The sequence below is a fragment of the Mesoplodon mirus genome (assembly GCF_964341445.2).
Source record: "Mesoplodon mirus genome assembly, chromosome: 19".
Lineage (NCBI taxonomy): Eukaryota > Metazoa > Chordata > Mammalia > Artiodactyla > Ziphiidae > Mesoplodon > Mesoplodon mirus.
The window spans coordinates 54,043,961-54,070,931 of NC_138995.1; the positions used below are offsets into that span (position 1 = coordinate 54,043,961).

Genomic DNA, 26,971 nt, shown 5'->3' on the forward strand with positions numbered 1-26,971 from the left:
AACCCCAAAACTGGGGATACCCGGGTCTCATTTCCTAGGGGTGCGAGGGCACTGAAGGCTTGGGCTCCCCGCTCCAGGGAGTCTGCTGAGAACCATAGACTGGATGGTCACTCCTGCACTCTCCCGATTCTCCGCCCTGCCCACAGACAGTAGGTCAGCCCAGGTCCGGGCAGCTGGCCCTTCTCCACTGACCTTCTCTCAGGGCAGAAGGAGGCTGCGACAGAGACCCTGAGACAGATGGAGAGAGATACAGGGATCTGGAGAGGCGGAGACACCAGGAAAAGGAGACATAGAAAGACAGAAACCAGATGGGGCTGGGGGAGGGGAGGGTGAGCGAACAGTTCAGTGTGGTGGTGCCTGGGTGGCCCGTATGATGGCAAGTGTGTGCCTGGGCCAGGGTAATTTGTCATGACTTTGCAGTCATGTGCGTGTGTATGTGTGTACATCCGTGAGCCCATCTTCAGCTGTGTGACTGTGATCCTGTGTTTCTGCTGAAAACGTATCTCCCCAGCCCCCAAGAGAGGAGGTGAGAAATCCCAGTCGGGGGGAGGGAGGAGGTGGGGCGGGGTAGGCCGAGGGCTGGTTGAGCGGGGAGAAGGGTGGGTCTGCTTTCTGGCCACGCCCTCCCCCGCCCCGCTGGAGGTTTCTGTGGAAACTGCAGCTGAGAAAAGACAAGTGAAGGTCACCCAGCCAGAGCCAAAACGAGGCCGAGTTCCAGGGGGAGAGATGGAGAGGTGGAGAGAAAGAAAGAGATGGGGAGAGGATGGCGGAGAGACAGAAAGGGAAGAGACAGAGATGGGGTAGAGGTGGGGAGAGACTATGGGGGGGCAGAGAGAGATGGGGAAATAGGGCAAAGGGGGAGACACAGGGAGATACACCATGACGAGGTGGGAGAAGGGTGAGACAGAATGGAGAAGGGGACGAGGTGGAGACCGAGAAAACAGGGAAATTAATAAGAGACCCGGGGAGTTGGGGCTGAGAGAAGCAGAGACTGAGGTGGAACAGAGGTGAGACAAGAAGCTGTAGAAAACTAGATGAGGACGGTAGGGGGCCCGAGCAGTGAGGAACGCTAGACAGAGAGGGACCAAGCGAGGGAAAGGAGCGAGGCTGGGCCCCGCCCCTCGGGCAGGGGGCCCAGAGCTCGGGAGCTGTCCGTTCAGCACCGGCCTGCTGGGCTTGGCGGTCCTGGCGCGCAGCATTGCCGTCTCCCTTGCAGGACCCGCCTGCCTTCTCAGTGTTTGGGCAGGCCACACTCCGGGGGACCCCGCCTGGCACACGGCACCCCCAGTCTCCATCTGGCCTCTTCTGTGTCTCAGACCCTTGCCGTGTGTGTGCCCCTCAGAGACAGGTGTGGGGATGAGCTTGTGTCTCAGGGTCTCTCTTGTTTCCACATCTCTCACAGACTAATCAATGTCTCTGCCCTTGGGCGGGACTGTCAGTCTGTCAGGGTGACTAGAATATGATTGCAGATATTTCTGGCCTGTCTCCCTCTCTGTTCCAATACCAAGCAGATCTCCTCTGGGGTCTTTCCCCGTTTCGGAGTCTCCCCCACCCCCATTTCTGCGCTGTCTCCCCAGCCTTTATCCCTAAGTCTTCCCAGTGTGCCAAACGTGTCTGCCTGGCTTTCTATGTCCCTGTGTCTCTCTGTCGTCTTCACTAAGTAATTCTGTTGATCTGCCTCTTACGTCTGTTTTCTCATTTCTGTCTTTGCCCATCTCTCTGTCTTTGTTGGTGTTTCTGTTTTTCTGTTCCTATTTGCCTCTCTCTGGTTCTGAACTCTGTGTGTCCATTTCTTCTCTTAGTCTCTCCCTTCATCTCTCTTGCCGAGTCCTCTTGTCCCCATCCATCCCTGTGACCTTCATAAATCTTCCCTCCCCCCCCCCAACTTCCGCAAAGCCTCGCGCTGGGAACACGGTGCACAGTCATCAGTCTCACCAGGCTGAGGAGTGCATGAGGGGGGGGACATGAGCCTGTGTCTGGGATGTGGTGTGGGGGACCTGGGTCTCCCCCAGTCCAGCTGGAAAGCAGGAGGAGAGAAAGCCGAGAATCTCCTGGGATCCTGACATCCCCAGGCTTCTCTGTCACCCCAATCTCCCTCCCATGGTCCAAGCCCATCCCTGTAGGACAAGGTGGAGGGGGAAAAGATAATATGTTGACAGGTTCTCCCTCCTTCCCTCCCTCCCCCTGGAAGGGGGCAGAGTTGTAGGGGGGCAACTACCAGGACTAGAAGATGTGGCTCCCCTCCTTCCCCAGTCTCCATGGAGACAGGCCAGGTCTGCAAACCCAGCCTCCTTTGCTGCATATGCGGCCTCCTTGTTACCATGGCAACAAGGGACAGCGGGGAGGGAGGGGATGGGTCAGAGCACAGGATTGGGTTGAGGCTCTGGGTGCTGGGGGAAGCCAAGGAACCCACCTCCCTGCCCCCTTTTACTCTCTGGCCCAGTTTCCCTGTCCATGTGGCTTTGAATCTCTGACTCTTGTCTTTCTCAGTTTGTGTGTCTCACTCTGGCCTTCACTCTTTCACACATTTCAGTGACCAGGTCCTTAACCTTCCCCTCTCACCTGCTATACACCAGGCTTACTCTGTGCCCCTTGCCTGTCCCCCACATCTCCACTCCCATAGGTAGGGAGGATACCCACATTCTGAGAAAGCTACAGGGACGGGCTCTTGCCTGCTCTCTGCCCCTTCTGCCATTCCCAGGGAGAGTCTGGGAGTGTTTCTCGTAGAGCAGAGAGGTGGGGGTAGGAGGCTGTAACACCTCAGGCTCCAGTGGGTGGCTGACGGGGTGTTGTGTGTATGTGACAGGCCTGGGGTGTGGGTGCTGGCTGTGTGTGTATATACATACCGAGGTGGGATGTGCGTGGTGTGTGGGTGTGGGCATTGGGGGTGTGTTTGGAGCTACAGCAGAGGTGTATGAGATAGCACTGCAATACATGATGTGTGTAGTGTGTGAGGTGTGTGGGATGGTGCTGTGTGATCTGTGTTGGTGAATTATTGTGCTGTGTGTGAGTCTGTGTGCACCTTTTGTCTGTCATTCACAATTAGCAACACTTGGGCAATTTTGCACTGTGGGCCTTTGCTTATGCCCGGATATATTGGGGAGGAGTGTGTGTGATGTTGTGTGACGATGAAACAGTGTTCACAAAACCTCAAGTGGTGTCTGGGGCAGTGTGAGGCCTGTGGGTGTGCTATGGTGCTGAGTGTAGATGTGTACTGGTTTGTGGGTCCATGGATTTTATGGTTATGGCTCTTTATGTGAGGTGGTTTAAGGCCAGCTCTGATGGAGTATGTGATGTGCATATCTGTGAGGTTGTGTTTTGAGGGTGTGTGTTAATCTACATGGCATTTTATGACTCTGATTCTATGGTGTGATGGGGTGTGCAAGGTGTGTGTGCTCTGTGTGTTTCGCTTCTACATGTTTGTGAGTCCCTGGGGTTGTTTGATGGGGTAGTGTATGGTGTGTGGGAGGGTATTAGCTGGTGTGTGATGGAATGTGATTGTGAAACTGGTGGTGAGTAGTATGTGTGTCCATAGCATCTGTGCTGTCTGGGTGATGGTCATGTGTGAGTATGATGCTCGGTGGAATCCTCTGGCTGTGATGTGTCTCTTGTGTACCTGTGCAGTTGTGTCTCGTTGGATCAGGGCTCCTACCCCCACTGCAGCTTCCCTGCTCACTGTGGGGTCTTCCTTGCCCCTTGTGCCCCCTCCATCTCCCCTTCCTGAACAGCACCCCACAGTCCCCAGGGTTCCCCCCTGCCTCACTGCAGAAGAAGGTGCGCTGGCCCTCCTGCCTTATTGCGGTGATTTACGGGGCTTTCCCCCCACCCGGTGGTGTCCACCTTCCACAGCGCACTCCTCCCTCTGGTGGCACACAATGAGGGGGATTCTGGGGCTCTCCCACTCTCGGCGCCCTTTCCTCGGAGCCGACGCCCCACACTGCGGGGGTTTCCAGGTCCCTCATTTCGGGGGTCTCCAGGTTCTCCGCCTCCTGCAGCGTTCCCCCTACGCCGCCTCGCCGCCGCTTTGCGGAGGGTGGGGGGCGGGGAAGACAGCTGCAGTACCGGGGGCGGGGCCGAGGGCCGTCCATCAGAGCGGCGGCGCCCCTGATTGGCCAGCGCCGGCCCCCCTGCGGGCGCGGGCATATGAGGAGGAGGAGACGGCGGCCGCTGCAGACTGTGTGCAGTGGGGCTGACCGCCGAACGGACGCGCGGACGGAGGCGCGGGCGCTGCAGAGCCCCCCAGCGCGAGCCCGCGCCTGAGCCCACCCTGAGGCCGCTGCCCCGGCCCCTGCCCCGCCCGCCTGCCCCTGTCCCCCGGAGCCGCCAAGATGGGGGTAGGTGCTCGGGCCGGCCGGGCGATGCGTGTGTGTGTGTGACATTGTGGGTCCTGTGAGATTGGGGGTCTGCGGGGGCCGGGGACTCTGGGACCCCTGCTCTCCGGGACTCGGGTTCAGGAACCTGTGAGCCGGCTGACCCAGCCCGTCCGTGTGGTTGTATCTCTGGTTGAGTGTGTGTGCGGGGCCGCCTGGCTGGGCGGGGGTCTGTGGCGCATGTTGGTGTGTCCTTTGTGTGCGGGGCCCGCGGGGCACGGACCCGCCCTCAGCATCTCTGCCTGACCTGGTGCGGTTGCCTGCTCAGCCGTATGTGTGCGTGTGCATGTGTGCGTGTGTGTGCTCCTGGCTCTGTCAGGCCCTGCAGCACCGTCCGCCTGCGATTGTGTGGCCCGGGTTTGTGTCTGAATGTCTGCAACCGTGTCTGGGTGTGTCTGAAAGCTGGTGTTTGTGTCTGGGGGCGTTGAAGCCCGTCTGCTTCCCTGGCCAGGCGGGGACAGGTCCAGACTATGGGATGAACACCAGATGACCTCTCTTTCTCCTTCCAGGCCTGGATGGGGGTGCTCCGCAATGCGGAGTGGCCTGGGGCTGCAGTGTGTGTCTAGCTCCTAATCTGGGGGAGCAGACACAGGGGCTGGGGGGAGCAGGAGAATCATGGCGGGGAGGCTGAGAGCCTGGCTGAGGGCGTATGTATGCAAATGCGTACGTGTGTGTATGGGGGGAGGGGTTGTGCATGCCTGGCTATGCCCTTTCCTCCGTGTCCGTGTGTCCTTGTCTGTCTGTGAGTCTCTCCAGCAGATGCTGCCTCCTCCCCTGGCTGACCACCTGACCCCCGCTGCAGCCCTGGATTCCTCCCTGCGTGTCGAGCGGGGCCGTGGGGGGCTAGAAGGCGGGTGGGCCGGGATGGGTGGGATGAAGAGAGAGAGAGGGTCAGGATGGGAGAGGCTAATGGAGAGGGAGTATGAAGGATGAGGAGAAAGATGGTGGATGAAGGCTGATGGGCCCAGGGATGGAGCTGGGGAATGGGGCTGCAGATCTGTGGCTTGGGGTGGGCGAGGGGAGAAGGAGAGAAGAACTGGGTGGGGAGGGGACTGGGAGAGAGAAGGGGGAGGTGGGAGTCAGTGTTGGCTTCCAGGTAAGTGGAAATGGAGGGGAAGCTGAGGTCAGATTGGAGGAGAGGACTGGGGCTAAGTGCCTTAGAGAAAAAAGGAGCGGGAGGGTCTTAGGAAAAGACCAGGAGGAGAAGTGAGGCTCTTTAGACATGGGAGGCACAGACATGGAAAGCAGAGAGAAATGGGCAGAGACTGAAAGAGATGCTCTGAAAGAGACAGAGAAAAAGAGACATAGAGACAAAGAGACAGACACAGGCAGAGAGACATGGAAAGATGAAGAGAGACATGAGTGGGACATAGACAAGGAGAGACAAAGAGAGAAACTGAGGCTGAGATGAGGAGACCCAAAGACAGACATTTCCTATCCAGAGACAACCAGAGGCAGCCTGAATGACAGGAAGAGGGGACAGAGGGCAAAAGGGGAGGTCGAGGCAGAGACGCTGAGATGAGGCCTCAGACACCTTGAAAGGGGGAGGGAGAGGCAGGCTGAGGGGCAGAGGCTGCGTGAGCTGGGCAGGTGTCAGGGGAGGCGGACAGCATGGAAAATGGCGAGGAGCCGCAGAGGCCGGCTGCAGCGAGGCACGCGTGTCCCCCACCCTCAGAGGTGCTCCCTCCTGCCCTGCAGTGCGCCCATCTGGGCCTCCTGCCTTGACTGGGAAAGCCTCGGCTCCCCCTCTAACAGATGGAAGCCCGCCCCCAAGGGAGTCTGGTCATGGCAAGGGCAAGGAGGAGCCAAGGCTTGTCTGCCAGGGACTGGGGTATCCCAGCCTCTCCCCCATCAGCCCCAGCATCCAGGCCCCCGGCCCCTCCTCCCCCACAACCCAGGATCCAGGCCCCCGGCCCCTCCCCGCTCAGCCCCAGCATCCAAGCCCCCAGCCCCTCCCCCCTCAGCCCCAGCATCCAGGCCCCTCCCCCCTCAGCCCCAGCATCCAGGCCCCCGGCCCCTCCTCCCTCAGACCCAGGAGTCCAAGGCCCCAGACCCAGGATCCAGGCCCCCAGACCCTCCTCCCTAAGACCCAGGATCCAGGCCCCCGGCCCCTCCCCCCTAAGACCCAGGAGTCCAGGAACCCACCCCTAGGCCTCATAGGGACCCAAGCATCAGCTCCCCAGCCTTCCCTGAGGTTTCGGGGTGGGCAGCTGGTTTTCTTCCCAACTTCTCCTCTCCTGCCTTCTAGGCCTCCATCTCTTTCCTCTCCTGCCTTCCTCTTATTTCTCTAACTTGTGCCCATGACCTTATATCTGCACTCTCTCCATCCTTGGGTCTACCCCTCTGTGGAGTCTGAGACCCCTCCTGAAGCTGGGGGTGGAGGAGTGTCCTCCCTGTCCCCCAAGCCTCCATGTTCCATGTCAGACGCAGTGCTGCTGCAGGGCTGGCCCAGAGCCAAGCCTCCCTCCCACCCCCTGAAACCCAGGCTCCCAGGCCTCCAGGCTGCAGTAGCCTCCCAGGCTCAGCCTCCCAGTCTGGGAGCAGACAGCAGGCAGCTCAACCCTCTACAAGGTCACGAGGGGATTAGCACTGAGCTGGACTGAGCCTGGGATCCCAGCTTGGCCCTGGCCCCGTAGGATCTGTCAGCGCTCCTCTACCAGCACCCGGCCTCACCCCACCCCTCCTGCCAGCCTCCAAGGACACTGCCTTCCCCATCAGCCCAGGTCCCCAAACTGGAACTTCAGTCACTCCCCCTCACACTACATCCAGTTCTAGCCAAGCCCGGGGGCCTTTGCCTCTTGCTGTTCTGCACCCCAAATCCCAGCCAGCTCCTAGTCTGTCCTCCAGAGGCCTAACCATGCCAACCCCTTGTCCAAACCTATCCATGGCTCCCACCAGCCCCCAGGAAAGAGTCTAGGCCCACAGCTTGTAAGTCAAGGCCCTCAGGACTGGCTGCATGTCCAGCCAGGCCACCACCCCTGTGCACAGTTGGCTGCCTCCCAGGCGTTGGTCCCAGCTGTGACTTACACCTGGAGTGCCCTTTCCTTCCCCTTCCTGCCAGGCCTGTGAGGTCTCCCAAGATTTGCTGGGTCCTTTGAGAGACAGAGACATCCATGGGATTGGGGAGAGAGGCCCAGAAAAAGAGCCAGGCAGAAAAGACAGGGAGAATGATATATGGGGAGACCTTCAACTGGAAGGACAGAGATGCCGAGATGGACTCGGAGAGGGAGAGATGCAGGGATAGAGGGGAAGATGGCTGAGCGAGATCGTGAGAGATAGACCAACAAGATGGTTGAAACAGTAGAGACAGTTAGGGAGAGACACACCAAGCATTACAGAAAAGGAGGTACCTCGAGAGATGAAATCAGAGAGAAGTAGAGAGAAGCCTGGAGAAAGATACAGACAGAAAATACGGACACTCGGAGACAGTCTGAGATCCCTGCACACCAACTGGGAAAGAGATAGGAACCCAGAGAGACAGACTCAGCCAGACTCAGGGAGAGAGAGTTCAAGAGATAGAAACAGATATTGTATGAGATGGAAAACATAAAGAGGCAGAGATCAGAGAGAGACCAAAATCAAAGAGAGACACACACAGAGACTCAGAGAGAGAGAGAGAGAGAGAGAGAGAGAGAGAGAGATGGACAATATGAAGTGATGAGGGAGAGAGAGATCAGAGAAACAGCCACAGAGAGACAGAGATACACACACATGAAGAGAAGGAAAGATAAAGAGGTACAAGGAGACAGAGACAAAACAGAATAAGACAGAGAGGCACAAACAGAGACCTGGAGAGACAGATCAAGAGAGAGAGACAGACGTAGCGAGAGACAGACAGACCTAGCAAGAGACAGACTAAGTGCCCAGGGAGAGGGAGAAAAAGACACAAAGAGATAAAAAGACACATGGAGACTGAAGGGGAGAGACCTACAGAGAGAGAGAGAGACGCACAGGCAGACTCAGATGAAGACTCTCAGGGACAAAGACCCAGAGATACATGGAGCCAGAGACGGAGAGGCCAGTAGGAAGAGGTGAGACTCAGGGGTTCTGAGAGATACCCAGAGCCGCAGGGCAGAGACAGACTGAGCCCCCAGAGCCAGCCCCTGCCCAGAGACGCAGCTGCACAGACGCAGGGCTGGTGTCCCCTTGTAACCCCTTCTCGCCCGCAGTCTGGTGGCTCTGACAGCTATCGTGTCGCCACCTCGCAGGACAAGAAAGATGACAAGGGCTCGCCCAAGAAGAGCAAGGGCACCAAAGACCGCCGGGACCTGGATGACCTCAAAAAGGAGGTGGCTATGGTAAGTCCCACTCTCTGCACCCACCCAGAGCAGGCCCCACCCGCCCCTGCCCGGCCTCCTCGCTCACCCGATCCCCCCAAACTCCTGTTCCTCAGACAGAGCACAAGATGTCAGTGGAAGAGGTCTGCCGGAAATACAACACCGACTGCGTGCAGGTGGGGCCGGGCCGGAGGGAGAAGGGTCCGAGGGGGGAGGGGATGGGAAGCCGTGACCCTTGGGTGCCTGGGGGCACTCGGGAAGTGTTGGGGGTGCCAGGGTTGCTCCGGGAGGCTTCTGTGTGAGTCTTGTGTCCCCTAGGGTCTGACCCACAGCAAAGCCCAGGAGATCCTGGCCCGCGATGGGCCGAACGCGCTCACGCCGCCGCCCACCACCCCAGAGTGGGTCAAGTTCTGCCGCCAGCTCTTCGGGGGCTTCTCAATCCTGCTGTGGATCGGGGCCATCCTCTGCTTCCTGGCCTATGGCATCCAGGCAGGCACCGAGGACGATCCTTCTGGCGACAACGTGAGTGCCCTCCACCCTGCCGTGCCCAAGGGCTCATACATGTAGGGACACATGTGCACACCCAGCTTCTCCCTTTAGACTTTTCAAAGCCCAGCCTCCAACTTTCTCTCATCTAACTTTCACAATCACCCAGTGAGAGAACCAGAGAAGCTATGAGGAAAACTGGGACTCAGAAAGGCGAAGTATGGGACTTCCCTGGTAGTCCAGTGGTTAGGACTCCATGCTTCCACTGCAGTGGGCATGGGTTTGATCCCTGGCCAGGGAACTAAGATTCCACAAGCTTCATGGCTTGCCCCCCCCAAAAAAAAGGCCAAGTAACTTGCCCAAGGTCACACAGTAAGAAGTGTGAGTTGGGGGTCCATCCCAAAGCTGTGTGACCTCAGCGGCCTTGAGGATAGACACCAGCAGGTGGTCATGGCCTGAAAGATGCTCAAACGGTGAGTGGGCTCACATAGAGACCCAGGCACAAGCACTTGCTGATTTGTCCCATCCTCTCAACACATGGGACACACACGGTCTCAGCAGACACGATGCCCATAAACACAGACCCACATTCTGACTACATGGAGATCCTTGCACACACACATGTGCACACGTGCACATATATACAACAGTGCAGAGAGTCAGTGCAGACAGTCACACTTGTACACAGATTCAAACACGGCCACACAGTTCAGACACATAGGCACAGACAGACACCGACATTTACTCATAGACAGACATAGGAAATCAAACACACACAGAGTTTCAGGCATAACCTGGTGACAGACAGAGGGATGTGAGAATCAAGTACAGACAGTATTCTCAGAAATTAAACCTAAACAGGCAAACAGACAGACTCAGAGTCTCAGACCCACGCAGACCAACAGAGAGAGACAGAGACAGAGATCCACATACAGAGACTCAAACACAAACAGTCCCGTACATTTAAAGCCAGGCATGCAGGCAGATAGACACATTGACTTTAACAGAGACAGACAAATGGACAGAGAATAGCGTACACTCAGGTTCTCTGACACAGGCAGAAAGACAGACAAACCCACAAAATAGAGAGATGGACAGACTCAGAGGCTCAAACACACCTGTGTTCAGAAAGAGGGACACAGGGGAATTCCCTGACGGTCCAGTGGTTAGGACTCTGTGCTTTCACTGCCGAGGGCCTGGGTTCGATCCCTGGTCAGGGAACGGCCAATAAATAAACAGATAAATAGATAGAGATAAATAAATAAATAAATAAACAACAAACATTTTTTAAAAAGAAAGAAAGAAAGAGGGACTCAAACATGGACAGGCAGACAGAGACACAGACCCTCAAATGGATACAACCTGTGGTCAGACATACAAATACAGACCCCCAGTGACTCAAAGCTCTCTTCCCAGGTTCCACAAACCTTGGGATGGGGGTGGTGGGGAGTTGCTCCAGGGTGGGCTGTGACCCTGCATCTCCCCACAGCTGTACCTGGGCATCGTGCTGGCGGCCGTGGTCATCATCACCGGCTGCTTCTCCTACTACCAGGAAGCCAAGAGCTCCAAGATCATGGAATCCTTCAAGAACATGGTCCCCCAGGTGAGGGGTACCCAGGAAGGGGCCAGATGGAGGTGAACAGGCGGGCAAGGCTATGCCGAGTGACCCCAGGTAGAGGGAGTCAGGGAGGTGACTCTTCTCCATTCTACCCCCAGCAAGCCCTGGTGATCCGGGAAGGTGAGAAGATGCAGGTAAATGCTGAGGAGGTGGTGGTCGGGGACCTGGTGGAGATCAAGGGCGGAGACCGAGTCCCAGCCGACCTGCGCATCATCTCAGCCCACGGCTGCAAGGTGGGCCAGGGGCCTGGGGCCCAGCTCTGCCCTTCCTGGAGTGGCCCAAGAGTCCAGGCCCCCAGCCCCTCCTCCCCCAGGACCCAGGAGTCCAGGCCCCAGCCCCCTCCTCCCTCAGACCCAGGAGTCCAGGCCCCCGGACCCCTCCTCCCCCAGAACCCTGCAGTCCAGGCCCCCTCCTCCCTCAGATCCAGTACCTCTGACCTCCAGGTCCTCCTCCCTCAGACCTATAGGTACCTTAGGCCTTGGCAAGAAGCCATGTACCCTCCCCAGCTTCAAGAGCCCAACCTCTGTCCTCCCAGACACAGGCACCCAGACTTCTAGCTGTGACTTCCAGGGACACAGCCTTCAGCCTCATTAACAAAACAAATGAACAAACAAAAATCTTGAAATCTCCTCTGGACAAATGCCCCTTGACCCCAGGCCCGCGGTTGACACCTGTCTCCTGTGTCCCCAGGTGGACAACTCTTCCCTGACCGGCGAATCAGAGCCCCAGACCCGGTCCCCCGACTGCACTCACGACAACCCCTTGGAGACTCGGAACATCACCTTCTTTTCCACCAACTGTGTGGAAGGTGAGGCAGGGGGGAGGGGCGGTTCGGGCACCCAGGTGGGGCCGGGCTCGTCCAGATAGATGGACGTGCCTCAGGGGCTCGGGGTCCCTCTGAAGCTCGCTGAGGCTCAGCCCAGTCCCCTCTGACCCCACAGGCACAGCTCGGGGCGTGGTGGTGGCCACGGGTGACCGCACTGTCATGGGCCGCATCGCCACTCTGGCTTCTGGGCTGGAGGTGGGCAAGACGCCCATCGCCATTGAGATCGAGCACTTTATCCAGCTCATCACTGGCGTGGCTGTCTTCCTGGGTGTCTCCTTCTTCATCCTCTCCCTCATCCTCGGATACACCTGGCTCGAGGCTGTCATCTTCCTCATCGGCATCATCGTGGCCAATGTCCCAGAGGGCCTGCTGGCCACTGTCACTGTAAGGCCCAGACCCTCGGGTCTGAGGGAGGAGGGGGCTGGGGCCCGATGGCAACAATCTTGATTGCAACTTGGACATCAAGGGCCAAGCCTGCCACATGTTGAATGAGGAGGGTCCTGGGGCTCAGAGGGCCTCATTGACAAAACAAACCAACAGGGAATCCCCTGACGGTCCAGTGGTTAGGACTCCGCGCTTTCACTGCTGAGGGCCCCCGGGTTCAATACCTGGTGGAGAACTAAGATCCCACAAGCTGAGAGGCATGGCCCCCCCAAAAAAACCAAAAAAAACGCAACAAAGAATCTTGAGAAATACTGCCAGTCAGAAAGGGCTAACAGCCCTATCATTTTTTTTTTTTTTTTTTATGGTATGCGGGACTCTCACTGTTGTGGCCTCTCCCGTTGCGGAGCACAGGCTCCGGATGCGCAGGCTCAGCGGCCATGGCTCACGGGCCCAGCCGCTCCGCGGCATGTGGGATCTTACTAGACCAGGGCACGAACCCGTGTCCCCTGCATTGGCAGGCGGACTCTCAACCACTGCGCCACCAGGGAAGCCCCAGCCCTATCATTTTTGAAGTTAACTTACAAAATTAAGAAGCACAGCCTCATGGTAAAAAGTCTAAAGAATACATTAAAATAGTTAAAAAAATAAAATAACAGTCCCGACCCACTGCCCAGCCGTCAGCCCCCCTCCAGAAGCAGGCTGTCTGCCCTGTTCCCGGCAACGGTGGGCACATTGCCACGTGTGTAGTAATTGTTTTCAGGGTACACAGAAGGGACCATCCTAGAAATACTATTCTGCTCCTTGATGCTTTTACTTAATAGATCCTGCAAAGTTTTCCATATTAGCATATTCAAAGCTACTCTAAGTCAAAGGCCTTTTATTGACCTACACTATACAAACAAGAGTTGCACATATGAAGGTACTGCCTGATGAGCTGGAGGCAATTGAACACACCCCAGGTCAGCTGCCCCCAGATGTAGTTCCCTAGAAGCCCCCTCAAGACCTGTTCAGCCCCTTCCCTCCAACCCCAGGGTTACCCCTAGGATAGACTGGCTTCAAACAGTGTAGCTTTTGTACTTCACATCAGTGGAATCATTCAGCAGAAACTCTTGTTTCTGGCTCATCTTTCGCTGAACACTATGTTTTTGAATTTCACCCATGCAGTTGTAGGCAGTGGTTGCTTGTTCTTTTTCACTGCTGTATAGTATTCCCATCTTTTATTTCCCCAATTTATTTGTCCCTACTGCTGTTAGTGGACATTTGGGTTGTTTTCAGTTTGGGACTATTATGTTGCTGCTATGAACATTCTAGTATATTTCTTTGGGGTGCACCTGAGCCCATTTTCCTGGGTTTATACCTTGGGTGGAGTGGCTGGGCGACACCCCATTCTTTGCCCAGGATTCTCTCTGGGCTGGGCAGTTGGGTTATTAGCAGTTGTGTTGCTGGCCCAACTGCACCCCCTGACTCTACCTGTAACTCCCCTGCCTTTCCATACACTCCAGGTGTGTCTGACCCTGACCGCCAAGCGCATGGCTCGGAAGAACTGCCTTGTGAAAAACCTAGAGGCTGTAGAGACCCTGGGCTCCACATCCACCATCTGCTCGGACAAGACAGGGACCCTCACCCAGAACCGCATGACGGTCGCCCACATGTGGTTCGACAACCAGATCCACGAGGCTGACACCACTGAGGACCAGTCAGGTGAGGGTGGGGCCCAGGCAGGACCGAGGGGGCCTGGCTCCCGGACACCCCCCAGCCCTGACTCGTACCTTTTTCAGGGACTTCATTTGACAAGAGCTCACACACCTGGGTGGCCCTGTCTCACATTGCTGGACTCTGCAACCGTGCCGTCTTCAAGGGGGGTCAGGACAACATCCCTGTGCTCAAGGTGGGTCTGGCCTCCCGCTCGCCTCAGCTTGGCCCCTGCCCACCCCGCGCTACTCTGCTCTGACAGCCCTCTCTCCCCACAGAGGGATGTGGCTGGGGACGCCTCCGAGTCTGCCCTGCTCAAGTGCATCGAGTTGTCCTCCGGCTCCGTGAAGCTGATGCGCGAACGTAATAAGAAAGTGGCTGAGATCCCCTTCAACTCCACCAACAAATACCAGGTACCCTAGGCTCTCCAGGAGAGTGGGCCTGGATCTCACTTCCTCTACGATGCCCGAAAAGCAGTCAGCTCTGCCCTGCTGCCCTCCTGCTTTGGGCAAGTTATTAACTTTCCCAGAGCCTTGGTTTCCCCATCTATAAAATAAGCCCAAGAGTATCCACCCAGTGGAGAGAGGAACACAGACCTGGGAGTGAGCGCAATGTCTCTGTTGGAGTGGGCAGCAGGGGAGTGAAGACCTTCCTGCAGCAGAGTGGGAACCGGCCAGAGATCTCATTCATCCATTCAACAAATATTTTTTTGAGCAGCAACTACGTGTCAGAGGCACTTGTGTTAGGTGCTGGGGCTACAGACGGCAGTGAAGTCCCTCCTCTCACAGAACTTATGCTCTAGTGCCAGGAGACAGACAATGACAAAGGCATGAGGACATTAGGAAATTTGGAATATGTCAGCCAGTCACCATGCTGAGGGAGGGAGCCCTGCAGGCATCTGGGGGCAGCGGGCACAGCGTGTGCAAAGGTCTTGACGAAGGAGTGTGTTGATGTACTGAATAGCCAGGGAATGTTGAGCCAGGAAATGTGGTGGGAGGGGAGGGCAGTGGGTGCTGGGTCAGGTCCCGTAGGGCCTTGTGGACATGACTTGGGTGTGACCCTCAGGGGGACATGAGCCACCGAGCAGAGGCAAGATGGGACCTGACTCACATTTTTAAAAACTGCCTTATTGAGAGATACAGTTCACACACCATAGCTCACCCACTTAATGTGCATAATTCAATAGTTTTAGTATATTCACCGATATGTGCTATCATCTGCCCAGTCAAGGTTTTTTAAAAATATTTATTTATTTATTCATTTATTTTGGCTGCGCCGCGTCTTAGTTGCGGCATGCGGGATCTTTAGTTGCGGCATGCATGTGGGATCTAGTTTCCTGATCAGGGATCGAACCCAGGCCCCCTGCATTGGGAGCTCAGAGTCTTACCCACTGGACCACCAGGGAAGTCCCTACCCAGTCAGTTTTAGAGCATTTCCATCACCTCAAAAAGCAACCTCACACTCCTCGGCTTTATCCCCCTACCTCCCCCACCGTCTCCCCGAGCCCTAAGCAACCACTAGTCTACGTTCTGTCTCTATGCACTTGCCTATTCTGAACACTTCATATAAACAGAATCATACAATATGTGTTTTTTGATGTCCAGCTTCTTTCACTTAGCACAATGTTTTCAAGGTTCCTCCATGTTGTAGCATATATTAGTGCTTCATTCCTTTTTATGGCTCAATAATTTTGCATTGTATGGATAGACCACACTTTGTTTATCCATTCATCTGTCAATGGACATTTGGGTTATTTGCACGCTTTGGCTACTATGAATGATGCTGCTGTGAACATTCGCCCCCAAGTTTTTGTGTGGACATCATTTGCATGTCTCTTGGGTATATATCTGGGAATTGCTGGCTTATGTGGTAACTCTGTTTAACCTTTTGGGGGACTGCCAGAGACTGTTTTCCAAAGTGGCTGCACCATTTTTCACTGACTCTCATTTTTTAAAAAAATATTTATTTATTTGGCTGTGCTGGGTCTTAGCTGTGGCACACAGTATCTTCGTTGCCTCGTGAGGGATCTTTAGTTGCGGCATGCGAACTCTTAGTTGCAGCATGTGGGATCTAGTTCCCTGATCAGGGATCGAACCCAGGCCCCCTGCATTGGGAGCGCGGAGTCTTAGCTGCTGGGCCACCAGTGAAGTCCCGTGACTCTCATAGTTTAAAGGCTCCTTCTGGCTGCCATGGGGAGGAAATGTTATGGGGAGGGGAGGGCAGAAACAGGAACTCAGTGTGGAGGCTGCTGTGATATTTCGTGAGAGATGGTGGTGGCTGGATGGGAGGGCAGGGGGGGTGAGAAGAGGTCAGAATCCGGGTACTTCAGAGGTGAGCTGACCAGATTCGGTGATGGGTCAGATGTGGGATGAGAGGTTGTCGGGCAAGGCAGAGAGAGAAGCACGTATCCTAAGGACCCCTGAGATTTCTGTGAGAGAGACACAGAGGGGAAGAAATATCTGCAGGACGGAGAGACAGAAACGGGCAGGGATGAGCAGAGGTCTCTGTGAGAGAGCCCGAGAAACAGCTGAAGATCTCTCAGGTAGAGAGATTTGGGCAGTGCCCTCTGGGGGAGCCTGGCGGTGGTCCTGGCACCCGTGGCTCTGGACGGGGCGGCGGGGGGGGGGGTCCTCTTCCCCAGCTGGGTGCGGGGCAGCCTCCGGGTCCCGCCCTGTGAGGCTCAGGCACGGCCGCCTTCTGCTCTGTCCACAGCTCTCCATCCACGAGACCGAGGACCCCAATGACAACCGGTACCTGCTGGTGATGAAGGGCGCCCCTGAACGCATCCTGGACCGGTGCTCCACCATCCTGCTGCAGGGCAAGGAGCAGCCGCTGGACGAGGAGATGAAGGAGGCTTTCCAGAACGCCTACCTCGAGCTTGGGGGCCTGGGCGAGCGCGTGCTTGGTGCGCACCAAGGGTGGAGCCAAGTTGGGGCAGGGGCTGGGCCAGCTCTGGGGGCCCCTTGAGGGTAAGGAGGGATGTGAGGCTGCCCAGAGCCTGGCTCAGAATAGGGCCTCCCAGAATGCACCATGAATGAATGAACGAATGAATGAATGAATGAATGAATGAATGAGACAGGAAGGCGTCTGTCAGAAATGGGTGTTGACTGACTGTCTGGCCAACTAGGGAGCCTGACTGCTGGGACCGGGAGCTGTGGGCAGGAGGCAGGGAGGACCGAGGCTGGAGCCCCTGTGCCCCTCTCCCTGCACCAGGTTTCTGCCATTACTACCTGCCTGAGGAGCAGTTCCCTAAGGGCTTTGCCTTCGACTGTGACGATGTGAACTTCACCACCGACAACCTCTGCTTCGTGGGCCTCATGTCCATGATCGACCCTCCCCGGGCAGCCGTCCCTGACGCGGTGGGCAAGTGCCGCAGCGCGGGCATCAAGGTGTGGCCCGGGGCAGCAGGGAAGGCAGGGCCAGGGCCCCAGCGGCCAGCGGTGGGCCTGGACCGTTTGCATATGATACCTGCAGGTCATCATGGTCACTGGCGATCATCCCATCACAGCAAAGGCCATTGCCAAGGGTGTGGGCATCATCTCCGAGGGCAACGAGACTGTGGAGGACATCGCCGCCCGGCTCAACATCCCCGTCAGCCAGGTCAACCCCCGGTAAGCCCTGCCCTGCCCAGCTCAGGTCCTGGCACTGCGGGTCCCCCCCTCCTGGGCCTCCTCTGTTGACTCAGCATCTGGGTCCTGTTCCTCTTCCATCGTGAGGATGGGCAGCCTGGTGTTACAGCTGTGTGGGGTTAGCAAGGGGTAGGTTCGCATCCCAGCTTTGCCACACATGAGCTGTGTGACCTTGGGCAAGTCACTTAGCCTCTCTGCGCCTCAGTTTCCTCCTCTCTAAAATGGGCTGCTACTAATTCACATCTGAGAGGATTCTATGAGACTCCTTATTTCTGTATCCGTCATTCTCTTCCCATCTCTCTCTTTTTTTTAAAAGATTTTATTATTTATTTATTTTTTAATATGTGGTCTTAATTAATTAATTAATTTTATTTTTGGCTGTGTTGGGTCTTCGTTTCTGTGCGAGGTCTTTCTCTAGTTGCGGCGAGCGGGGGCCACTCTTCATCGCGGTGCGTGGGCTTCTCACTATCGCGGCCTCTCTTGTTGCGGAGCACAGGCTTCAGATGCACAGGCTCAGTAGTTGTGGCTCACGGGCCTAGTTGCTCCGCGGCATGTGGGATCTTCCCAGACCAGGGCTCGAACCCGTGTCCCCTGCATTGGCAGGCAGATTCTCAACCACTGCGCCACCAGGGAAGCCCCCTATCTCTCTTTTATGTCTTTGTCTCTGTCTCTCATCTCTGTTCTGACTTCCTTAGCTTTCCCACCCTCATGTCTCTCTGTGTCTGTCTCTATTTCCTAGTTGCCTGCATATCTCTGTTCCTCTAAGTCCAGTGTCCCAATGTTCTTCCTGAGGTCTGCCCTCCATCCCTCCTACTGCAGCCCCCTACTCCTGTTTCCCTTCATCTCTGACCCCCAGAGCCCTTGTCCCTCTCTCAGAGCCTGGTCCTCTGTCTCTCCTGTCTGTGAGTCTGTCCAACAGGTGTCACTGCCCCACATGTCCTGAACGCTCTCTGCCCTTCCCAGGGATGCCAAGGCCTGTGTGATCCATGGCACCGACCTCAAGGACTTCACCTCTGAGCAGATCGACGAGATCCTGCAGAACCACACTGAGATCGTCTTTGCCCGCACTTCCCCCCAGCAGAAGCTCATCATTGTGGAGGGCTGTCAGAGACAGGTGGGCTCAGGCTGGGGTCCCTCGGAGGAGGGGGCCGGGGGTCTGGACTCCGGGGTCCTTGATGAGAAGAGGGTTTGGGTCCAGGCCTCTGGGCGTCATCCTCACCCTCTCTCCCTCCAGGGAGCCATCGTGGCTGTGACTGGGGATGGCGTGAACGACTCCCCCGCCCTGAAGAAGGCTGACATCGGGGTGGCCATGGGCATTGCCGGCTCTGACGTCTCCAAACAGGCAGCAGACATGATTCTGCTGGATGACAACTTTGCCTCCATTGTCACGGGTGTGGAGGAGGGTGAGTGAGTTGGCCCAGGTGGCCCTGGAGACTGGGGTCCCTGCATGAAGCCCGAGAAGGGGGAGGGGAACAGGCCAGGGCTGCAGCAGATGCACGGCGGGAGACCACAGAATCCCACCAGGCCCCCAGCAGAGCCTGAGCTTGTCCTTTTCAGTTTTCTTCCCCTGCGGAGTTGGGGACTCCCTGGGGGCAGGACTCAGCCAACGCACTTCTGGGTCCCAGTGTCGCCCAGCACAGGCCCAGTCTGGTGTGCAAGGCACATTCGGAAGCATTAAAAAACAATACTCATAGGGACTTCCCTGGAAGTCCAGTGGTTAAGACTTCGCCTTCCAATGCAGGGGGTGCGGGTTCGATCCCTGGTTGGGCGGCTGGGACCCCACATGCCTCAGGGCCAAAAAACCAAAACAGAAAACAGAAGCAATACTGTAACAAATTCAATAAAGACTTTAAAAATGGTCCACATCAAAAAAGTCTTAAAAAAAATACTCATAAGTACAACCTCAGGGAAGCAGAGGGTCCTGAGGGAGCCCTGAAGAGGCCCCTCACCCAGCCTGGTGTCAGGGGCCAAGGGAGCCTCCCCAAGTGGACAGGGATCGCCTGTGCCAAGTCTCTAAGGCCATGTGGGAATTTTCACGTAGAGAAGTGCCAGCGAAGGAAGTTGCAGACAGAGGCAAGGCCTCAAGGTCTCAGGCAGGGCTGCCGGGTATCACTTCCTGACGGGCCTGGATGCGGCCACAGATGAGGCTTGTTCACATTCAGTTTTATTCTGATTATCAAAGTAATTCATGATAATTATAGAAAATGTAGAAAAGCATTAAGAAGCAAGTTGGAATCACCCATAATCTTACCATCCAGAAATAATCACTGTTCATGCTGTGCTGCATTATCTTCCAGTCTCTCTCTCCTATTTGAAATGTCCCCAGTGTAAAAAATAACTCATGATAAGAGAGAATTCTGGTGAGTAAAAGCTGAGCCTACAGTGTCAGGTTCAATGCCCTTATCCCTTGTCTCCTATGGCCCAGAGGACACATGGTTAACCCTTTCTCATCCCCAAGACATCCTCCATGCACCTGCAGAGCACACACTCATGGAGGCGTTCACGCCGCCCAGACATTTATTGGGCTCCTTACCTTGTGTATGGTGCCAGGGGCTGGAGATACAGCTGTGAGCAGAGCAGACATGGGTCCTTGCCCTCAAGGAGCTGGGAGAGACAGCCTTCCGCAAGTTAACAAACAAATTGTAACATAACAAACATAATTACATATTGTGACAAGTGCTAAGAAGAAAACCAACAGGGTGCTATGATAGATGGGGTCCTACCTGTTTATTTATTTATTTTTTGGCCGCACCGCGCAGTTTGCGGGATCTGAGTTCCCTGACCAGGGATCGAACCCGCGCCCCCTGCAGTGGAAGTGTGGAGTCTTAACCACTGGACCACAAGGGAAGTCCTCTGTACCTTCTTTTTTTTTTTTTTATAAATTTATTTATTTATTTATTTTTATCTGCGTTGGGTCTTCATTGCTGCACACAGGCTTTCTCTAGTTGCGGCGAGTGGGGGCTACTCTTTGTTGCAGTGCGCGGGCTTCTCAGTGCGGTGGCTTCTCTTGCTGCAGAGCATGGGCTCTAGGCATGCGAGTTTCAGTAGTTGTGGCTCACAGGCTTCAGTAGTTGCGGCTTATGGGCTCTAAAGCACAGGCTCAGTAGTTGTGGTGCACGAGCTTAGTTGCTCCGTGGCATGTGGGATCTTCCCGGATCAGGGCTTGAACCCGTGTCCCCTGCATTAGCAGGCAGATTCTTAACCACTGTGCCACCAGGGCAGCCCCCTCTGTGGCTTCTTAATGACACACCTTGTTGCTCATCAGCACACGGGGGAAGGTGGAGGGAGGGGCTAGCTGGGTTCATCTTTAGTTTCTTTTTACTTTATACACACTGTACTGATTGAATCTTTATTGGGATATGGCATTCACACAAAGTCAGGCAGCTCCGTGACTTTTTATGCACGCACGCACCCACACAACCACTGGACCCCCATCAAGATAGAGAACATTTCCAGCCTCCCATTAGGGTTCTATCAGGTCCCCTCCAGTCTATATCCCCCCTCGCAGAAATTACCGCTATCCTGACTTTCAGCACCATGGATTTGTTTCCAGCCTCTTCCAAGTGGAATCATGTGATATGAATGCTTCTGTGTCTGGCTTTTTTTCACTCAACATAACATCAGTGAGATTCACCCATGGAGGTGGGGGTGTCAGTAGCTCGTTCCTTTTTCTCGCCGGGTGGTATTCCTTTGTGTGGACAGACCACAGTTTACTTATTCACTCACCTACTGATGGCCAGCGGGTCAGTTCTGGTTTTGGGCTATTATAACTAATGCCATGGTGAACATTCTTGTACTTGCTTTTTGGTGGACATTAACACTCATTTCTCTTGCGTATAAACCTAAGGTGAGGATTGCTGGGTCAATAAAGCAGGGATGTTTAACTTTGAACAGAAACTGCTGGGAATTCCCTGGTGGTCCAGTGGTTAGGACTCCATGCTTTCGCTGCCAAGGGCGCTGGTTTGATCCCCGGTTGGGGAACTAAGATCCCGCTAGCCACACTGTGCGGCCAAAAAAAGAAAAAAAAAGAAAAGAAACTACCAAGCAGTCTTCCAAAGTGGTTGTATTTTGAGAATGTTTGAACAGGGGCAACATGGTTGGGCATCTGTATGGAAAGGCAGGTGGTGGGGGGATGGATTAGAAAGGAGGCATGGACTGGGCAGGGAAAGGGCAGAGGGACCAGGGTGCCCTGGTGTGGCTGCCGAGGTCTGAGCCTGCCCCTGCCAACAGGCCGCCTGATCTTCGACAACCTGAAGAAGTCCATCGCCTACACCCTGACCAGCAACATCCCCGAGATCACGCCCTTCCTGCTGTTCATCATGGCCAACATCCCGCTGCCTCTGGGCACCATCACCATCCTCTGCATCGACCTGGGCACTGACATGGTGAGGGCCTGGCCACCCCCAGGCTCCGGGAGGGTAGGGTACCCCCCCAATCCCCGACTTACCGGCCTCTCCTGCCCAGGTCCCTGCCATCTCGCTGGCGTACGAGGCTGCTGAGAGTGACATCATGAAGAGACAGCCCAGGAACCCACGCACGGACAAGCTGGTCAATGAGAGACTCATCAGCATGGCCTACGGACAGATCGGTGAGGACCTGGGGACCCTGACTTGCTTAGGGCTGGATGCCCAGTGCCTGGCCCACCGTGGGTGCTCAGAAACCTTGTGCTGAATGAGTGGCGTGAAAAGTAGGACCTGGTGCTGGAGGTTTGGAAGGAGTGACTTACAGACGGGTGGTGGTCACCAAGGTGGGGCTGGCACAGGCACAGGAAAGGGCCGGGGCTGCACCTGGGGAGCACATGGGATACTGAGTGGCAGATCGGGGCTGGCCCCAGGACGGCCACTCCCCCTGCTCCACCCACCACCAGGATGGGAAGGACCAGTCAGCCTGTGAGCTCTCTGAGGGCAGGAGTGAGCCCCACGCCCCCCTGCCTTCTCCTCCATCTTTGCTGGAGGTGAGGTGTGCAGTCTTACAGGTGCTGAGCGCCCTGTTGCTGGGAGTGTCCCAGGAGGCAGAGGCTTGGTGGCGGTGGTCAGAGGCCTAGAGAGGTCATTCCTGCCTAGGGGGTCCTCAGGGGTTTCCTGATGTCCAGGTGGCCTGGCGCAGGTGGGAGGGAGCCTCCAGGTTCTCCCCTCAGGAGAGCCCCGTCTCCAAGGTTCCTGCTCCAGGGAGCCAATCTCAGGGGCTCACCACCAGGTGGCACCCTCAGATGGCCCTCTAGGAGCTCAGCCCCGGATGATGTCAGGCAAGAGGACCGGGTAGCTCACCATCCTCGCGGTGTGGGTGTCAAGGGGCCTCAGAGGTGCCCTGGGCTGGCTGCCTGCCCCACCTGAGCCTCTCCTCCTCTCCCTTCTCTCCTCCCCCAGGAATGATCCAGGCTCTTGGTGGCTTCTTCTCCTACTTTGTGATCCTGGCAGAAAATGGCTTCTTGCCTGGCAACCTGGTGGGCATCCGGCTGAACTGGGATGACCGCACCGTCAACGACCTGGAGGACAGTTATGGGCAGCAGTGGGTGCGTAGGGCTGGGTCCCACAGCATGGCCTGGGACCTCCCAGGTGGGGTCCCTGCCCACAGCATCCTGGGCTGGGGCGGCCATCCCAACCATGCAGGGGCAGCTTCCTATGATGGTCCCTCTGCCCCAGGGGTGGCATCAAGATCCTCGCTGGACACAAGGGGCCTCCTGGCGCTCTTGCCCCAGCCCATCGCGGTCCTGGCCACCGGCCATGCTCTCTGCCCCACCAGGCGAGACGCCTTTGCTGCCCTCTTCCCCATCTCTGTCTGTGCCTTCAAAGCCCAGCTGGAGTCCCCTCAGGAGGCCCCCAGGATCTCTGGCCCACAACTGAGGTCACCATTACCCTCTCTCATTCCTTGTACATTTCCTGACTCTTCCCGCGGGGCTCTGAACTACAGAGGGAAGACACGCCCCTTAGGGCATCCCATCTGGACAGAGTCCCCGCTTTGCCCTGGGGCCCCACGCAGGGGCGCAGACAAGGAGCACGTGGGCCCGGGGTGGGGCCTGGGGCTGTGGCCACACTGACCGCCGACCGGTACCCGCGTCATCGCCCTTGCAGACCTACGAGCAGAGGAAAGTGGTGGAGTTCACGTGCCACACAGCCTTCTTCGTGAGCATAGTGGTCGTGCAGTGGGCTGACCTGATCATCTGCAAGACCAGGAGGAACTCCGTCTTCCAGCAGGGCATGAAGTGAGGGCCGCGGGCGCCGGGCCTGCTCTCTGTCCCGCCCCGTGTCTGTCTGTCTGTCTGTTTCAGTTGTGCCTCTGAGTTGATTTTCTCTCCAGTGGTCACATCTATCTGGGATTCTCTGTCTCTGTCTCTCTCCATATGTGCGTGTGCACACTGCTGGGGTGTCCCTGGTCCCTCTCCAGATCTGCTTTATCTTTTTCTTTGGCCGCACGGCATGTGGGATCTTAGTTCCCCCACCAGAGATGGAACCCTACAGTGGAAGCGCAGAGCCCTAACCACTGGACCGCCAGGGAATTCCCTGCTGTATCTTTTCATACCCCTGCCTGTGTGTCACTGTCTCTGTCATTATACTTCAGTGTCACCATCTCCCTGGACCCGTCTGTGCCTCTCTGCCTCTTTCGGTCTCCATCTCTGTGCGTCTCCGTGTCTGTCTCTGTGCGTCTGCCCTTGGCAGAGCCTCTGTCTCGGTGGGATGGGGGTGCCTGCTCGAGTTCTCTGGGTCCAGCCCTGCCTGTGCCTCCAGGAACAAGATCCTGATCTTCGGGTTGTTTGAGGAGACAGCCCTGGCTGCCTTCCTGTCCTACTGCCCCGGCATGGACGTGGCCCTTCGCATGTACCCTCTCAAGTGAGTGCCCCCACCCCTGCCATGTACCACCTGCTCCAGGATCCTCCGGGGAGCCTTCCCCGCGGGACGCCCTCACAGGGGGGCGCTGTGCAGACCCCAGCCCACAGCCATGGCCCGGGCACCCCTCTCCTTGGGCACGAAGGACCAGGGGAACATCCTCCCAGTGCGGCCCCGCCTGTCCTCTGGGACCCTGCCTGTGTGTCCCCCCCGCCCCCCGCCCCGTCTCCGCCCCACACTGACGCCCTCCTCCTGCTCTTCTGTCTCCGCAGGCCCAGCTGGTGGTTCTGTGCCTTCCCCTACAGTTTTCTCATCTTCGTCTATGACGAAATCCGCAAACTCATCCTGCGCAGGAACCCCGGGGGTGAGGGGCTAACTGAGTACAGGGGGGAGGCTGGGGGGACGGGACGGGGCAGCTGGAAAGGGGCCGAGAGAGCGCTGTGTGACTGATACTAACCTCACTCTCTGTTTCCCCCCAACCCCTCCCTCCTGCGTCGTCTCTCCACCCTCTTTGCAACTCCTCTCTTCCTGGCTCTCTGGGCCTCCTCCTTTCTGTCTTTCCCTGTGTCTCTGCCCCTTTTGGTTTCTTTCTGTGCCGCTGTCTGTCTCTGCTTGTGCTTCTCTCCGTGCCCGTCTCCCTCTCGTCTCTGTTTCTTTCCTCCTTTGTCTCTCCAGGTTGGGTGGAGAAGGAAACCTACTACTGACCTCAACCCCACCACATCGCCCGTCTCTTCCCTGCCCCTCAAGCCCAGGACAGCCCACTCCGGTCCCCCTCATTTTGTATTCTGGGGGGAGGGGCCCTCTCTCCCCTTGGCCCCGCCCCCTCACGTTATCTCCCGCCTCCCTCCCCCTCTTCCCCCTCTGGTTGGCTTCTCTCCCCGCCCCCCGCCCCGCCCCGCCCCCTGCCTCTCTCCTCTCTTTTGTGTCTGTTCCTCTCCCTCTCCTCATCCCTGCCACCCAGCCCCCTCCCTGGGCTCTTTTTTACTCCCCCTCACCCCCTGGCTGACGCCGTCTCTGTTTCTGGACAATTATCAAATATATCAGTGGGGACAGAGAAGCCGCGTGTGTTTCTTGCTTGCTTTATGGACCCGGGGTGTGGGCAGGACGGTGTTCCCTGTGCTGGCACCCGTGGCTGGGTGATTCACAGAACCCCAGGAACTTAGCCTGGCATGAGCTTGGGAGTCATGGAATCTCAAAGTCATCAAATCACGGAGTTGTAGCCCCACAAGGGTTAGAGTGAGAGCAACCTGAATTCACCAGGAGATGGGATCATGGGATCAGAACAGGGGAGAGGAAGGGAATCAGACTCCGGATCCTCTCATATTGGAGAGGTACCCGGGGAGGCGATAATGCTAATGGTTCATTGAACTCCCACCCTGTGCTCTGCCCTCTTCTAAGCACTCTATGTGTATTAGCTCACTCAATCCTCACAAGGCACAGAGAGGGAAAGTGACCTGCCCAAGGTCACACAGCTGAGACGTGACAAATCTGGGATTTGAACCTAGGCTGTCCAAGCTCTAAGTCACTATGCTCTTCTCTCTCTTTTTGTTGAGATAAACTTTCATACAGTGACACAAGTCTCAAGGGCACAGCTCAACGATTTAAAAAATTACTTCCATGTAGTCACTAGCCATAAAGTTCTCTCATGCCCCTTTCCAGTCAGCCCCCCTCCAGAGGTAACTGCTGATCTGCTTTCTGTCACCATCGTTTAGCTGTACCAGTTCTTGGACTTTGTAACAATGCAGTCTTACAGCATGCTGTCTCATGTGTCTGGCTTCCTGTCCTCCACACCACGTCTATGAGAGTCATCCACGGTGTTCCATGTATCAGCAGCCTGCTCTTTTTCATTGCTGCGGAGTTTTCCACTGTGTGACTATTACATGATTTGTTGATCCATTTTCTTTTGATGGACATTTGCTGTTTCCACTTTGGAAGCCTCTAGGAAGAGGAACATTCTAGTAATATCCTCTGATGACACATGTGTGCATCTCTGTTGGGTACATGCCTAGGAATGGAATTGCTGATTGGGGGATAGACAGTGTTTATCTTTAATAGAAATAGCCACACCCTTTCCAAAGCTCTTGTGTCATCTGCATTCCAACAGTGTATCAAAGTTCCAGTTGCTCCACATCCACGTCAACACTTGCTATTGTCAGTCTTTTGAATTTTAGCCCTTCTGGTTGGGCAGCTCTACCACTTCCCTCAAGGCAGCCTTTCTAACACAGCCCAGAGATTGGAATGAGAGGAAGGCCTGGGGCTGGTCCCGGGCCTGCCTGCCTCCCAGCACAGGTGTCTGGGTGGTCGGGATGCTGAGAGTCCACATGAGTGTGAGTGTGTGCGCATGCCCACTGCACAAGACAATGCTGAGGAGGAGTGCCTGAATCTGAGGGGCAAGGCAGTCAGAAGGCAGCGGCCATGTGTGCCAGAAACGCCTGTGATGCCCAGGGCAGAGCCCAGTCCAGTAAGGGTTACGTGAGCCTGGACCTCTCCTGGGGAGGCCAGAGAAACTACTTTATTCATCAGGTACAGGGTAAGAAATACTCCCATAGACAGGTGGGCAGTCTGAGGCCCAGAGAGGGCAGGGACCTCCTTGAGGTCACACAGTGGAAAAATAACCCAGGTTTCTGATTGTCTGTGCTAATGTCCTCCTACCCTCCCAGCTCCACTTCCTCCAGGGGTCGAAGAGGCTGGAAGGAGGCCTCAGGTGGAGGGACCACAGGGCCAGGACCCATCTCTCATAATCTTTTCAGGCACCCCCTTATCTCCCACCATCCCCCTAATTCAGGGCCCACTTGCCATAGGTCCCTTCTCCCCCAGTCTCCCCTCATCCCCCTGTCTCACGGATCTTCCCATCTCTCACAGTAT

At 56.3% G+C, this 26,971-nt stretch overlaps 1 protein-coding gene across 2 annotated transcripts; it reads left to right on the forward strand.

Annotated features, from left to right (window-relative positions):
- The first annotated feature begins 8,583 nt into the window (after positions 1 to 8,583).
- Positions 8,584 to 25,045, forward strand: ATP1A3 (ATPase Na+/K+ transporting subunit alpha 3). 2 transcript variants are annotated; one of them, XM_082606903.1, is made up of 22 exons: positions 8,584 to 8,668; positions 8,764 to 8,823; positions 8,966 to 9,169; positions 10,623 to 10,736; positions 10,850 to 10,984; positions 11,442 to 11,559; positions 11,693 to 11,961; positions 13,464 to 13,662; positions 13,740 to 13,849; positions 13,932 to 14,066; positions 16,366 to 16,558; positions 16,867 to 17,042; positions 17,128 to 17,264; positions 18,246 to 18,396; positions 18,517 to 18,685; positions 21,513 to 21,667; positions 21,747 to 21,870; positions 22,649 to 22,794; positions 23,354 to 23,484; positions 24,008 to 24,109; positions 24,379 to 24,470; positions 24,782 to 25,045. In XM_082606903.1, exons 1-22 carry the CDS (start codon positions 8,666 to 8,668, stop codon positions 24,808 to 24,810), a joined length of 2,952 nt encoding a protein of 983 aa, XP_082463029.1. In that variant the 5' UTR covers positions 8,584 to 8,665; the 3' UTR covers positions 24,811 to 25,045. The 2 variants fall into 2 exon arrangements, with proteins under 2 accessions (XP_082463029.1, XP_082463030.1); XM_082606904.1 differs by having other exon boundaries at positions 8,585 to 8,668; positions 24,385 to 24,470.
- Positions 25,046 to 26,971: the final 1,926 nt, after the last annotated feature.